This window comes from Nannobrachium achirus, assembly GCF_963921795.1.
Source record: "Nannobrachium achirus genome assembly, chromosome: 8".
In the NCBI taxonomy this organism is placed as follows: domain Eukaryota; kingdom Metazoa; phylum Chordata; class Actinopteri; order Myctophiformes; family Myctophidae; genus Nannobrachium; species Nannobrachium achirus.
In genome coordinates, this window is record NC_137817.1 from 7449235 (window position 1) to 7463861 (window position 14627).

The 14627-nt window shown below is 43.8% G+C and overlaps 1 protein-coding gene across 1 annotated transcript in view; it reads right to left on the bottom strand.

Annotated features, from left to right (window-relative positions):
• dync2h1 (dynein cytoplasmic 2 heavy chain 1) overlaps positions 1 to 14627 on the bottom strand; it is a 557731-nt gene that overhangs the window by 399401 nt on the left and 143703 nt on the right. Inside the window, 6 exon segments of the mRNA XM_080731168.1 lie at positions 715 to 862; positions 4371 to 4522; positions 8064 to 8310; positions 9407 to 9666; positions 12499 to 12654; positions 14473 to 14602. Coding sequence (XP_080587294.1) covers positions 715 to 862; positions 4371 to 4522; positions 8064 to 8310; positions 9407 to 9666; positions 12499 to 12654; positions 14473 to 14602 — 1093 coding nt within the window.

Below are 14627 nucleotides of genomic sequence, written 5' to 3' on the forward strand. Positions count from 1 at the left end.
GCTAGTTTTCTAATTCAATGTGACCGATCGCAGTACTTCGGTGCTCTGCTGGCGCACAAGTAGGCCATACATGGTTACGAGTGCACAAGCCGCAAGTTGGCACCTCAAGTTTAAAAGACTGCGCCCAACGTGGGGCTCGAACCCACGATCCTGAGATTAAGAGTCTCATGCTCTACCGACTGAGCTAGCCGGGCCTGTTGGGCACATGATACACCCCCCTATTTGAAAGTCAGAGGGTACATCCCCCAACTGGTCTGACCTTTGACACCTTTACACTGAAGTGTGAAGACACCAACACTCACTCTCACTGCTAAAACTGCTAAAACAACATGCTAAAATAAAAATAATGTTTTTCGAAAATATTTTATAAAAAAATAAGCTTCATATATGTTTCTATTCAAAAATGACCACAAAAAGAGTAAAATAATGATAAAAATCATTTTGGCCATTGTCAGACCGACACTTTGTTTACATTCTAGTCTTTAGACTAGGATGTAAACAAAGTATCTGCCCTACAATGAAAAAGTTGACTATAGCTCCTTTAATCTTAACGCATTTAGACTGGGTATGCATTATTGCATATTATTATTTTATGCTTTAACTTTTAATAGCAGATCTACAAGCTCACAGAGCTTGTAGATCTACTATTTTTCAATAGTTAAAGCATTTAATAGTTCTAAGCCTAAATGGATGTGAATTGTCAGTGTGCTCTACCTGTTCGTAGACCTGCACCATGGAGCCAGCCAGCTGCTGGGTCTTCCTCAGGCTGGCCCAGGACGCCTCCTCAGGTCCCAGGCTGTGCTGCAGCACTGGATGCAGGTAGGCTGAGTAGATGGTCTGCAGCTGCTCCCTGTCTGGATAGCTGGACCCAGAGGAAGAGGAACACAATCACTGTGTTTTACTCCATGCATAAGTAGGATAGGCTTCTACAAGCTTTCAGTTTCAGCCTATTCCTTTTGATCACATGTAACAATGACGAAGATGTATGAATGTGAGTGATCAAATAAACTAAACTAAACTAAAACTAAACTAAACAAAGCAAGACGAGAACAGAGAGGGAGAGAGAGAGTTACGGTTGAAAAAAAAAATTGTTGTCGGGTGAAAACCTTGTATGTCCAAAACCGTTCGTTTTGCATTCATCATTTTAAAAATGATTTAAACTAGTGAAAACAACCGATCTACAAGCACACAACGCCTCGCGGTGCGAGGCGTTGTGTGCTTGTAGATCGGCTCTTTTCACTACTTTTGTGCGACGGCCTCGTATGACGAGGCAGTGCTTTGCTTTGCGAAAAAATGTACACATTTGAAACTTGGAGATACAAGGTTTCTGCCCCACAGTGACGAAATAGAAGTGTTTAGGGATGGGACGATATGAAAAATGCCATATCACGATTATTGTGACAAAAGAAATCGCGATTTACGATATTACCGCGATAATCGAAATCCATTATCCTGGGGCAGAACATCTGCCAAAAACATTGCAGATCTATAAGCTCGCAATGCGTCGCAGCGACATGTGTTGTGAGCTTGTAGATCGGCTATTTTTTGGCAAAGACGTTTGATACAGAGTGAAAAAAAGGACTGTATCAAGTAGTATAAGTACCTTTTACCAATAGAGGGTTTAAGTGGTACCGGATATGCAGCTCAGCAAATAAAAGGTAAATTGATCGGAGGACGATATCACGATAAATTAAATCTCCACGATACGATTATCGTGAGTGTTTTTTTATCACGATAAACGATAATATCGCTTATCATCCCATCCATAGAAGTGTTGCTAATTGTTTCTCTGATGGAGGTACGTGTACTGCTAGCTCTGGTCCATAGCGTTAGTGGAGTTCTCCCTAACGCTACGTTGGGAACTATCTGCTATGGTGGATCTCCAGCCGTCACACCCGCCGTCTGGTCCAAAAATAACAAAAACTGTTTCGCTACTCACCCAATAAAAGGTATCTGCAGCCAGTTGAAAGCTTACTGTACTTAGTGGACGCACTCTGAGCCCCTCACCACCAGACGCTTAGATTACAATTTTAGGACGAAATGAAAAATAATCAACCAGATAGAGACACTACTTCTTCTAGTTTTGTAGCCTACTATTTGTCCTCGCCATCACGGCGCCAACTCACTACTGCCGCGCAGGTCAGAGGACCGCATTAACAGCACATTAGTCCGGTTGGGTGTTATTCAACTCTGTAAAGTTGGAAGCGCTGTTTCGTAAAAACAGTCTTCAGCCAGGAAGAGTGTCTCCGTCCGGTGGATTATTTTTCATTTCACCCTGGGAATGTAATTTAAGCGTGTGGGGGTGCGTCCACTAAGTACAGTAGGCTTTCAACTGGCTGCAGATATCTTTGATTGGGTGAGTAGCGAAACATTTTTTTTTTTTTTTTGGACCAGACGGCGGGTGTGACGGCTTGGGATCCGCCGCAGCGTATAGTTCCCAATGTAGCGTTATGGAGAACTCCGCTAACGCTATGGACCAGAGCTATTGTACTCCTAGGACACTCAGAATGGTTCAGTTTAACTCACTTACTGCCAATTAAAAATGCCCTCGAGTGGCATTAGTGCCAGCCCTCTCCATAGACTTCCATGTAATTTGTAGTGCACAGATCATGCACACCCATGCACAGATCATGCACCATGTTTGTGCAGGCTGTTCACAGCTTTCAAACAAAAAAAAAAGATTGGAAATCCGTTCAGGCATTCTTGAGATAATAGCCATTATGTTTTACATGTTATGTAAACAAAGATGGCTGCCCTGTATAAAGATGGGGTTGTATGGGGGTGGAACATGCAAAATCGCGATTGAAATCATGTTTACTAGATTTAATGGGGTCCAAAAAGATTAAAAAAAAAAAAAATCTTTTCTAAGTAAAAGTCGCCCAAAGTCGCTTGGCAGGGAAGCCCATAGTGAGAAAGTTGCTCTAAAAGTCGCCTGGCACTTATCATTCAGGGGACTGATATTATGATCAATCCATCCAACATGAATACATTTGGTTAAATCTGGAAACTAACATCTCTTGTATATATACACCTTATTTTCAATACAACCAGTTTCAATATATGCTGGTAAGAAACAAGTCACCAGCTAGCTTTCTGCATCATTCATTTATTTGACCTGGCCAGAGTGAGTTTTTGATATCATACATTGTAGATCAGTGGTTCTCAACCTTTTCAGGCCACGACCCCCCAAATAATCATATTTTAACACCCGCCCTGACGAGCACTAAGAGTTGAGGCATTACATTTTGTATAACACAGTTCTATAGAGCATCGCAGTTGAAGCCCCACCCCGTCCTCACTCTGGTGTCGGAAGCGTTTTCCGCATTCATTTCTTCCATAGACATTTCATAAAGTATTTATTTAAACATTTTTAAGCCTTGGACAAAGCCACCTCGGCTGGAGAGGGATCATGTCAATATTCACATTTTTTTGAATGCAAAGATTAATTAGAAAGCTGAAAAAAAGGACAGGGTACAAGACTGTGTACATCATTATTTTTAAAATCGCGGAAACTACACTCCCAGAATGCCTTGCGAATGTTGTTGTTGTTTCCTGAAATACAGCCCTTAAATCACGCTCAGTTTAGTTGTCCAGGCCAGCATATGGCCTGAAATGTAGTGATTGTCATCTCTGTGGACTCTCTTATCGTCATCTTTAACACAGTGCATCATATTTGTAAAAGAAAGTATTCGCTCACGCAGTTCTGCTGATGTGCAATAATCTGCCGGGCAGACAGGGGGCAGTAAGCTACTTCCGCGGTAACCGCAAGATATGTGAAAGAAGAAGAAGCTAGACCAATCACAGACGTCGTTTTTACGTTTAGCAGCATGGGAAATGCAGTTCTTCTCCGTGCGATCTTGATTAAAACGTGTTTTTAATAAAACTAGAGTGATTGCATACATACTCGGGGGTTCTACAGGAGCATATGGAACCATTTTACAACCACCAGCCTAGTGGTAAGTGTACATTGAATTGCTACGACTTTGTGGCTGATAATGAAAAATCCTATGGTAAATATGAATGGCCAGCTTGCTTCCGACACCTCACTGCGATGCTCTATTGTGAAAATAGCAGATCTACAGTTCATGCTCACCACGCCTCGCAACGCCTCTAGAGGTATTAAAAAAGTCCTTAAATGGTCACTTTAGAAATGTGCATATATCCTCTATAACACTTACATTTTATGTTGGTTTGTTTACTGTTGAGTGAGAGAACAATGTTACACATTAAGTTAATCATCTGGGGACCCCCCAAAATAATTTGGGGACCCCCTGGGGGTCCCGACGCACAGGTTGAGAACCACTGTTGTAGATCGACATGCAACTATAAGTATAATGTTTGTGCAGGAAGATGAAGGGATGCATACTCACTCTATGGTGCATATGCGCACTATGGATGAGAAGCGCGTGGTGAGTGTGTGTCGGCCCATGGCGCCCCCTGCTGACATGGAGGCCACCACCTGGATGTTCTCCAGACCCACCCACTCCAGGTTCTCATCATAGAAACCCTGATAGGTCAACACCTGGAAAATAAGGACAAAGGGAGCTGGATTATTGTCAACATCTATCACATTTTTCTTTTTTTTTTCGGTCTTCCCAGTGTCTCTTCCAGCCCCTCCCAAAACCCATTCATTAACTCTAAGCCTTACCTTTCATTTCAGTGAATTTCTGAATGGGTCTGAACGGTACTCCTTTGAAATCGGGCCCTCGTTTATGTCACAAACCCTTGTTTATGTCACAAAGGGGATCATTTCCTATTGGGACCCCTCGAGAAGGGGGCGGTACTTTTTGGGAGGCTATATTCTATTGAGACTATATAAAGTATATGAGGTGGAACTATGAGGTAAAGTGGTGCTAAAATTAGCTTGAATTGGATTGACTACATGGTTCTCATTGTGGTACCATGCTAATATTCTCTGTATCGTTCCAATTTTAGCCCAAAGACAGCGCCCCGTTGCCAACAAAGGGCATTTTGGTATTGCCTCTGAAATGGCTTGGAATTAGAGACAGACAGAACATGCAATTTAAATATCCAAGTGGTTGTTTAGGCTAAAACCTGTATAAAACTGTATTATGGACCAATATTTATATGAAATATATATTTTGAAAAGCATGGTATGGCCCCTTTAACAGTTGAAGCGTACTGCGACAGTGGCTCGGGGGGTAGAGCAGCCGTTTGAGAACCAGAAGGTTCCTGGTTTGATCCTGGGCTCATCCTGTACTGAACCCCTAACTGCTCCCGAATGAGCAGGCTGTTCCCTTGCATGGTTTACTCTGTTGTCAGTGTGTCAATGTGACAACAAATGTGATTCTATTGTAGTAGAGGGGCAGCAGTTTGATGTCTTGCATTCATTGTTTCCTATGCCGTGTGTGTGTGTGTTTACTTTGGATAGATGCACCATTTATTTATTTAGTTTTAGTAAATGATAATGGAATCATCAAAGCGAGTGTATGGCTTTAATTATTCCATGTTGTTTTTTATGGCTTTAGGAGAGCCAGGGATAACATATTGTCCTCATTGGTTGCCTGGCTGTGACAAGTAGGGATGGAGCTCGACACAAGGGTCCGCTACAAACTCGATAACAGATTTATTGAGTACCCGGTATCAATAAGCTTTGGGCTTATCAAGCCTGTTATCGAGCATAGCGGCCCATGACGTCATGTTTAAACAATCAAGACAAGAGGCAATCAAGAAATGATTGCAGTACTATATCTAATACAAAGCACACTAATGAATACATGTTTTAAATATATTTGATACTTTTGTCAGTTGTCATCTTCATAGATAGTGGTCAGCCACAAACTCACAGTCACAACAACTGGGCGATAAAAAAGATACCAGTTCTGTTCAGAATTTGTCCACAAAATATTAGAAAACGCTCAATAGTGGGCTCGATAAAAGCCCGGCTCAACAAGCAGGATCGATAAGGTGATCATTATCAATATCACTCCTCGTGATAAAATCGTTAAAACCATGCGAACAACAGAAAATAAAAACACCGCGCTCAATGGCACATTATTGTTCAGTCACTTTTATAGGTGTGTGGACCATGTGTTAACCAATATCCTCTATTATTCCAAAAAAATAATAATAGAGGGACTGCACTCAGATGTTGCTCATAATATCCACGTTTATTCTTCCCACTGGGGAGTAGATATATTGCACATTTACATTTTTAGCTGGGCTTTCCTCAGAGTGCTTACTCTGACTCTGTGTTTTTTCTGTGTTATTTTTATAGGGATGAAATGAGGGTGAAATATTTTGCCTGGCAGTGACAAGTGTGTCTAAATCTTGGTTGACAAGTCACAATGTGCCCCTTTCTGTTCTCGGCTTCCGGGTGCTGCTGCCCGTACACAGTATAAATCACTACAGGGCAACCAAGGGCATGGCACCACTGTACATTCAGAATATCGTCGTTGTCGGGTGAAAAACCTTGTATGTCCAAAACCGTTGGTTTTGCATTTATCATTTTAAAAACGATTTAAACTAGTGAAAACAGCCGATCTACAGGCACACAACGCCTCACACCGCGAGGCGTTGTGTGCTACTTTTGTGCTACTTTTGTGTGACGGCCTTGTATGATGAAGCAGGGCTTTACTTTGCGAAAGAACGTACACATTTGAAACTTGGAGGTACGAGGTTTCCCCCCGACAACAACGATATGATCCAACCCTACACCACTTCCCGCTCACTTATCAGCTAGCACGGCCTGTTGGAACTTTCCCTAAAACACCCTGGACAACACTCCACACGTCCTAGACTCTTCTCCCATCCCTAAAACACCCTGGACAACACTCCACACGTCCTAGATGCTTCTCCCTTCCCTGAAACACCCTGGACAACACTCCACACGTCCTAGACTCTTCTCCCTTCCCTGAAACACCCTGGACAACACTCCACACGTCCTAGACTCTTCTCCCTTCCCTGAAACACCCTGGACAACACTCCACACGTCCTAGACTCTTCTCCCTTCCCTGAAACACCCTGGACAACACTCCACACGTCCTAGACTCTTCTCTCTTCCCTGAAACACCCTGGACAACACTCCACACGTCCTAGACTCTTCTCTCTTCCCTGAAACACCCTGGACAACACTCCACACGTCCTAGATGCTTCTCCCTTCCCTGAAACACCCTCCAACACGTCCTAGACGGCACGCTTCTCCCTTCCCTAAAACACCCTGGACAACACTCCACGTCTCCGAACCACTAGTTTGCGGACAACACTCAAAACGCCATTAGCCTGGGATCGCTTCCAATTTCGGGCTGCTGATCCGGTCGGGAGCGGATGGCGTCCTACGTCATTTTGTAGTCAAAACGGACTACACTTTGGCCGGATGATAGGCCGGATGGCACACTCTCGCGGGTGCCATGGCATTGGTCCGACATTTCATTGTTCCTACATCCCATTAGTCCGAATCTGGTGAATGTTAACCTGGTGAAAATACTATGCCTAAACCTAACCCTTACCAAATTAGGACTAATGAGAATGATGTAGTATCATGTAGGACTAATGAGATGTAGGATTTATGGGCAGTTCCCGTCTCGCGTCTTCTCCTGTCATCTGGTCTGGGCGGCCTGTTGTAAACGAATACCAGGCTTTCCTCCGAGAAAGCCTGGTGACGCGAGGTTAACACGTCATTCTCCCTTCCATATTTTAGGCATTTTATATTAGAAGAAAATCAAAAGGTTCTAACACAAAAAACCTGCAAATTGCAGATCTATATTGTAGACCTGCTATTCATGCTGTGAGAGAGTGAGTGTTGGTGTCAGTACAAAATCTTCACACTTCAGTGTAAAAATGTCAAAGGTCAGACCAAATGGGGGGTTGTATCATGTGACCAACAGGCCCGGCTAGCTCAGTCGGTAGAGCATGAGACTCTTAATCTCAGGGTCGTGGGTTCGAGCCCCACGTTGGGCGCAGACTTTTAATCCCACAGAAATCACAGGAATAAAGAGCAGTGTTACATGCGAGAAGTGGCTCACGTTACCACACACAGAGGGTATAGCTGCTCAAATCCACTGCACCAATTCGAACCGATGGTTAGATTTTTCCTTTATTACCTGCTGCAGGAAGGCGATGAGGTTGCTGGTGCCCCACTTGTCGGGCTTGGGCAGGTTGATGTCCTTGAGGTAGAGCACCAGGCTCTCACAGTTCTTGGGCCGGTAGGCCCGGCCCGTGTTTGAGCTCAGCTGGATGCACGTCTGGCTGAGCTTCTGCAGGACGTGGCGTGACGACGTCTGGGCGCTGCAGTGGATGACCGCCACCTGGGTGGAGCGCAGCCGCGAGAAGGCGTAGCGCAGGAGCATGCTGGACACGAGAGACAACAGACACGGTTAACACCAGTAAGACTCCCTAAATGGGGAGATAAGCGACCGTCGCGTCGCATACACAAACTTTAGAAGGCAACCGTAGCCAATCAGGAGGGAATATGGGAAATGCGACAGATCCATGTTGATGACATGACTTTAGAGATACTGTGTACCGCTTTGCGCGATTTTAGGGCAAAATATGTAGGAGCAGTGTTCAAAAGTGCTGATGGTGCCTGATGGTGGCGCTAGAAGAGGGGCATGTGAGAAATCAGGGGCAGAGGTTGTGATTTGCCATCCAATTCGTGTGATTTTAGGTCTTCAAAAATGTGTTTTGCAAAGATCGGCCTGATGGTGGCACTAAATGGGACAGGTCCATGTTGATAACATGACATGCTGTGTACCGCTTTGCAAAATGTGTTTTGCAAGAATGGGTCTCATGGTGGCGCTAGTAGAGGGGCATGTGAGAAATGAGTGGTGGAGGTTGTGGTTTGGCAGCCAAGGAGTGTGTGTGTGCAAAGTTTGGCATGGATAGGGGCAACGGTGGCAGAGATATGAGTAGGGCAAAAGTGTGACGTGACAGACAGACTGACAGCCGGTGGAGGTTTTGATAGTAACTGCGACGTGACGGTCGCAATAGGCTCTATGCATATACGCCATTTTGTTCTACTTCTGGGTGTCTTTCGACTTCCTTCACAGGTGTTACTGATGATACTAATGAAGGCTCTGTTTGATTTATTGTACAGTGGTTCTTTCATTTCAAGGACCCCCATAACTCTGTACAAATGGAATCAACAAATGGAATCAAATGGACCCTTGCGGGTCCATTTGCTTCCATTTGTACTGTCAGAGTTACACACCTGTATGGGGACATTTGGAACCCACTCAATAACACATTGAGACCCACTGGTGTAGCAGTGTTTCCAGTGAGCCAACATGCACAATATCAGCACCCTGACTCTGTTTGAGCAGAATGGAACAGACCCTTCATTAGTATCATCGGTAACACCTGTGAAGGAAGTCGAAAGACACCCGGAAGTAGAACAAAATGGCATATATGCATATACCCAATTACACAGTACACCCAGTTCACCCACCCCTTTCCGCAGCCCTCCGGTCCCACCACCATGAAGGGCTGGCGGTGCGGAGCGGCCAGCCACAGGGCGAAGCCGTGCAGGCCTCGCTGCATGTCGGCCGTCTGGATGACGGGCAGCGTGTGGGGGTGGGACAGCTGCTCCATGCCCAGCTGCTCCGCCTCCCGCAGCGCGTAGGCACGCAGGCGGCCCGACTCCGCGTCGTAGTACGTGTCCAGAGGCTTCTGCTGGTCCGGAGGGCTCTCCCTGGCCCAACTCAGCACCTGGACGGGGAATTATTTTTTTTACTTTAAAAGTTTATTATGGACAATGTTTAGTTTAGTTTTTATAAGTGTTACATATAGTTTTGTTTTGCAATGCATAGTATTTATCGGAAATTCCTGAACGAGACAACAAGGGGTTAACTGTACAGCTCTACGTGCATGCTCTAGTCCATACGTCACCCCGTAGCTCAGAGAGAGAGAGAAAATGGCACGACCTGGCTACATTGATTTCCATTCTAGGCTGAAACATAAAAAGGGCTTTATCTATGAATGAGGTGAAAAGAACGCCAGGGAAGCAGAGATCTGATTGTTTTCACGGCGACACTTTACCGCGATGGTCAGCCGCGGTTTGGATTTTAGTTTCGTGAGCGTTTGTAAACAAATGGATTTTCTTCCTCAATCGTCAGTGGACACCCACGTGCACACGCACAAAGCTTCCGAGGCTCTTCAAAATAAAGCGTGAGTGAACGGCGGCAGCAGCAACAGCTAGAAATGTTAGAAACCTTGGCTTCCCATGTGTTAAAGACATGTTCAGTTTAAACTGGTCAACCGGATAAAAAATGGAAGATAGATTTCATATCCACCCAAAACACACAGCTTATGTTTGAAAAAAATGTTCTCTATAATCTTAGTTGAGGTTAGTTTGTGTCCAGATAGCGTACGTGTACATCAAGCTGTCTCAACAACAGGAGATAGGCTCAGCCCCGGCGCCACGGGGTTGCCGAGTCTTGCTAAGCATCCTCAGTCACAACCTGTTTGGCACGCGCTCCCATTGGTATGCAAATGTAGTCTTTTGTTTTTACTCAGGGCCCATACAGTATTATGTATATGGCTATCCTTCACTTAAAGCAGGGGTCTTCAACATTTTCAGGCCAATGACCCCTTTGTTGAGAGAGAGATGAAGTAGGGACCCCCACAACCTTTTCATATATTCCAAATAGTTTCATTGTTTGACAGCACAATCATCAGTGTATTTTGGATTCATGTCAATTTGTGTTTTCAGATATTTAACCACTTGAACTGTCAATACTTAATAAACTTGACTTTTCACTCTGTAATTGGTCTGCTCTTTTTCCCCTCTACACCAAACCTCTTTGCCAAAAATAGCCGATCTACAAGCTCACAACGCCTCGCAGTGCGATGCGTTGTGAGCTTGTAGATCTACTATTTTTGGCTAAAGTTCTCAGAATATGGACACTAAGTGGCTTAAGAGGTTAATGTAAAACAGGAGAAAAAAATGTTTCTATCACACAAAGATTTGGGGGACCCCCTGTAGTAACTTTGAGGACCCCCTAGGGGTCCCGGACCCCCTGTTGAAGACCCCTGACTTAAAGCATAGCATCCTTAGCCATTGTGGCCGCCCGCCGGGCCTGGATAGGCTCCAGACCTTTGGCTCAGAAACCGTTGGCTCTGAAGTCTACTTACACTTATTGCATATGTTGGCCCTCCACATCAATGGTAATATATACATACATTAGGCTAATTAACAATTAGTTAAATTGGCTACCGTAAATTGTATTAGGGCTGGAACAATTGCTCATAATTTACATAATCAATTAATCTGTCCATTAGTTTTGTTTGACTAGTCAATTCATCTATGTGACTGATTATTCATGTAATCTATGTGATTAATTTAGACCATTAAATTATGGTAAAAGGCAATAGAGTAGAAAACGCCATTCAATACTCATCACGAGTTATCAGAACCCAAACAGACATCTTCAAAGTGTTTAAACCATCAGTCAAAAACATAATGTATAGCCATTATCTCCATACATGTCAAATAAACATCACACAAAATAAAATTATATATCGACACTGTCAGCCAGTATGTATGTTTTCTTTCTAAATTAAAGCCCTACTTCATCATACAAGAGTGTCGCACCACGAGGCGTTGTGTGTTTGTAGATCAGCTATTTTCACTACTATAAATCCTTTTTTACATGATAAATACAAAAAGAAAGGTTTTGGACATATAATGTTTCCACCCACAACGACGATATATTCATATATATATATATTTCCTCCAATATTCAAGGAATATTCGAGATTCAACTGTCAATTTACCAGCCCTGCATTAAATGGTGTTTAACTCTTATTGTGCCTATCCCGAACTAGTTCGGGATAGTTTGGACCTTATTAAAGGAGTAGTTCACCACTTTTCAACCTGTCTTCATATAATAGGTCCTCACTAATGTTCATGATAAAATATCACCATTTTTTTCTACTCAGTCAAAGTCTCATAGGAGAGCTGTGGGAAGTTCAGAATCCATTGTCTTGTGACATCATCATTTTCCAAAAAAAAAAAGAAAAAAATGTTTTTTGAAAAAAATATTTAGATTTTTATTATCGCGAGAACAATGGCTTCCACTTTAAAATTGCAACTTTTCAGGAATAGAAAGCCTGCAGTTTCTATAAGCTGGATTGGCAATCGATGATGTCACAAGACGATGGGTTTCTGACCTGCCCACAGCCCTCCTCTGAGAGAGAAAAAAAAAAAAGAAAAAGCTATTTTTGAGTGAGGACCAATTATATGAACATAGGTTGAAAAGTGGTGGAGTGCCCCTTTAACGTTCGGGGTGCCAATCCCGAACTAGTTCGGCTTTTAAAAAAATAGGGCTTCTAAAATGCTTGGTAGCCAATAGCTAACTTCAAGCTAACTTCATCCTGTTCATGCACAAAGGAAAGTGTTCAGTCGCGTCATGGCTGCGCACGGCTTGTGCATATACAGCATATGTCTATGGTGGATTCTATGGCCATTGGGCGCCCTCTAGTGGTGATTCTGGGCACTGAAAGGGTTAACAGTGTGGGGAAGGGTGGTGTGGTGGTCACCTCTTTGGCGAGCTCCTGGCGTGTCTTGAGGTGCAGGTTGCCTCCCAGGCCTCTGATGAGAGCCATGAGGAACTGTCCTCTCTCTGTCACCCCGCTGAGGTGGGACAGGCCGTTCAGCACCGTGCCCACCAGACTGGTGTCCACCACAAAGTCATTCTGAGGAGGAGAGAGAGAGAGAGAGACACACACAAAATGAAGTGGAAACTGAGCTATCGGCCTGATAGCCCACCCGTGCATTTAGATCAGGCAACACAGGGATGCTGACAGAACCCTCGCTAAAAACCCCAGGGCAAAAATCCACTCGTCCGAGACAGTTTGCCCTCTAGGCCCCCAAGCTGTGGAATAAACTCCCTGTCGCACTTAGAACAACGGACTCACTCGCTAGCTTTCGCCGTGGACTGAAGACTCACCTTTTCAGACTCCACCTAAACCCTTAGCACTACTGTAAAAACAATGACCATACATGAAGCTAGTTAGCATTTGTTTTTTAGGTTTTTTAGAAACCTTTTTTATAATTTTATTTTTCTTTACAGATCATACTGTTTTTCTAGATAGATATTCATTTGCATTTGTTATATTGCTGTTGATGTACTGACATTTGTTTATTATTGTGATATTTGATCTGCTTATTGTAAGTCGCTTTGGATTAAAAGTGTCTGCTAAATGCCTAAACTGTAAACTGTAAACTGATGGTGGCGCTAAATGGGACAGATCCATGTTGATGACATGACTCTAGAGATACTGTGTACCGCCACAGATCACGTTCAACCCAGATCACGTTCAACCCAGAGTCAACTCAAACAAAGGGTCAAACTCGTTCTTCTGCTATACCACAAAAATGTGGAACGCCTTACCGAAGGCCTTAAAGGAGTGTGGATCACTAGCATCCTTTAAAATCGCCCTGGAAAACCACTTACAGGCAGCAGCCGTTCGCAACTGGTAAAAACAAACTTAGTCCAGCCCTACCCTCCCCTGGCCCTTCTTTGTATTTACCTACTGTATGTTTTTATTACATTTTTTTAATATGTTTTCCCCTTTTTTCCTGACTATATCTATTACATAGTACTGTGTTCCATCCGTCTGTCATTCAATGTTATATGAGATACTTCAAAGGTTTCCTATGGAAATAAGCTTAGTCTTTTCTAGGATATCCTTTTAGTAGACCTTGTACCAGTGAACTGTACTGTCATGAAACTGTACCTTTTCCTATGCAAACTTCTAATAAAGTCTTCAATCAATCAATCAAGCTTTGCGTGATTTTAGGGCACAATTTGTAGGAGCAGTGTCCAAAAATGTGTTTTGCAAGAGTCGGCCTCATGGTGGCGCAAGAAAAGGCCCATGAGAGAAATGAGGGGTGGAGGTTGTGGTTTGGCAGCCAAGGAGTGTCTATATCAGGGGTTCCCAAACTTCTTTGTCTCAGGGCATCCCATGAATATTTTTTTAATCCGAGGCACCCCTATATTATAATTTTCACTCCCAGCACCTTATTTTTTTATAGAATATCGTCGTTGTTGGGTGGAAACCTTGTATGTTCAAAACCGTTCGTTTTGTATTTATCATCTATAAAATGTACTAAACTAGTGAAAACAGCAGATCTACAAGCACACAACGCCTCGCGATGCGAGGCGTTGTGTGCTTGTAGATCGGCTGCGTTCACTAGTTTTGTGCGACGGTCTTGTATTATGAAGCAGGGCAAAAGACGTACACATTTGAAACTTGGAGATACAAGGTTTCTGCCTGACAGTGACGATATTTTAGTGATCATGTTGCGAGGAAAATGTTGAGATAACAGCCATTTTGGTTAGAACTGACTGAAAATAACTTTGTACTTTTTTTCAAGTGTCCAAATAAATTCCAAATGATCTTGCGGCGCCCGTGGACTGCCATCGCAGCACCCCAGGGTGCCCCGTCACCCACTTTGAAAACCCCTGGTCTATATTACGGTATTGGTGCTTTTTCCACCACTGACCATACCTGTTTGAGCACCCAGTCCAGCGCTCGGTGGAAGTAGTCTCCCAGCCAGTTCTCCAGCGCTCCCCGACACTCCTCTGGCTGACCGCTCAGCCACGACTTCACCAGGGCGCCCACGTCCGTGTCCTCGTCGCTACGGCAACGGAGGGAGACAAACA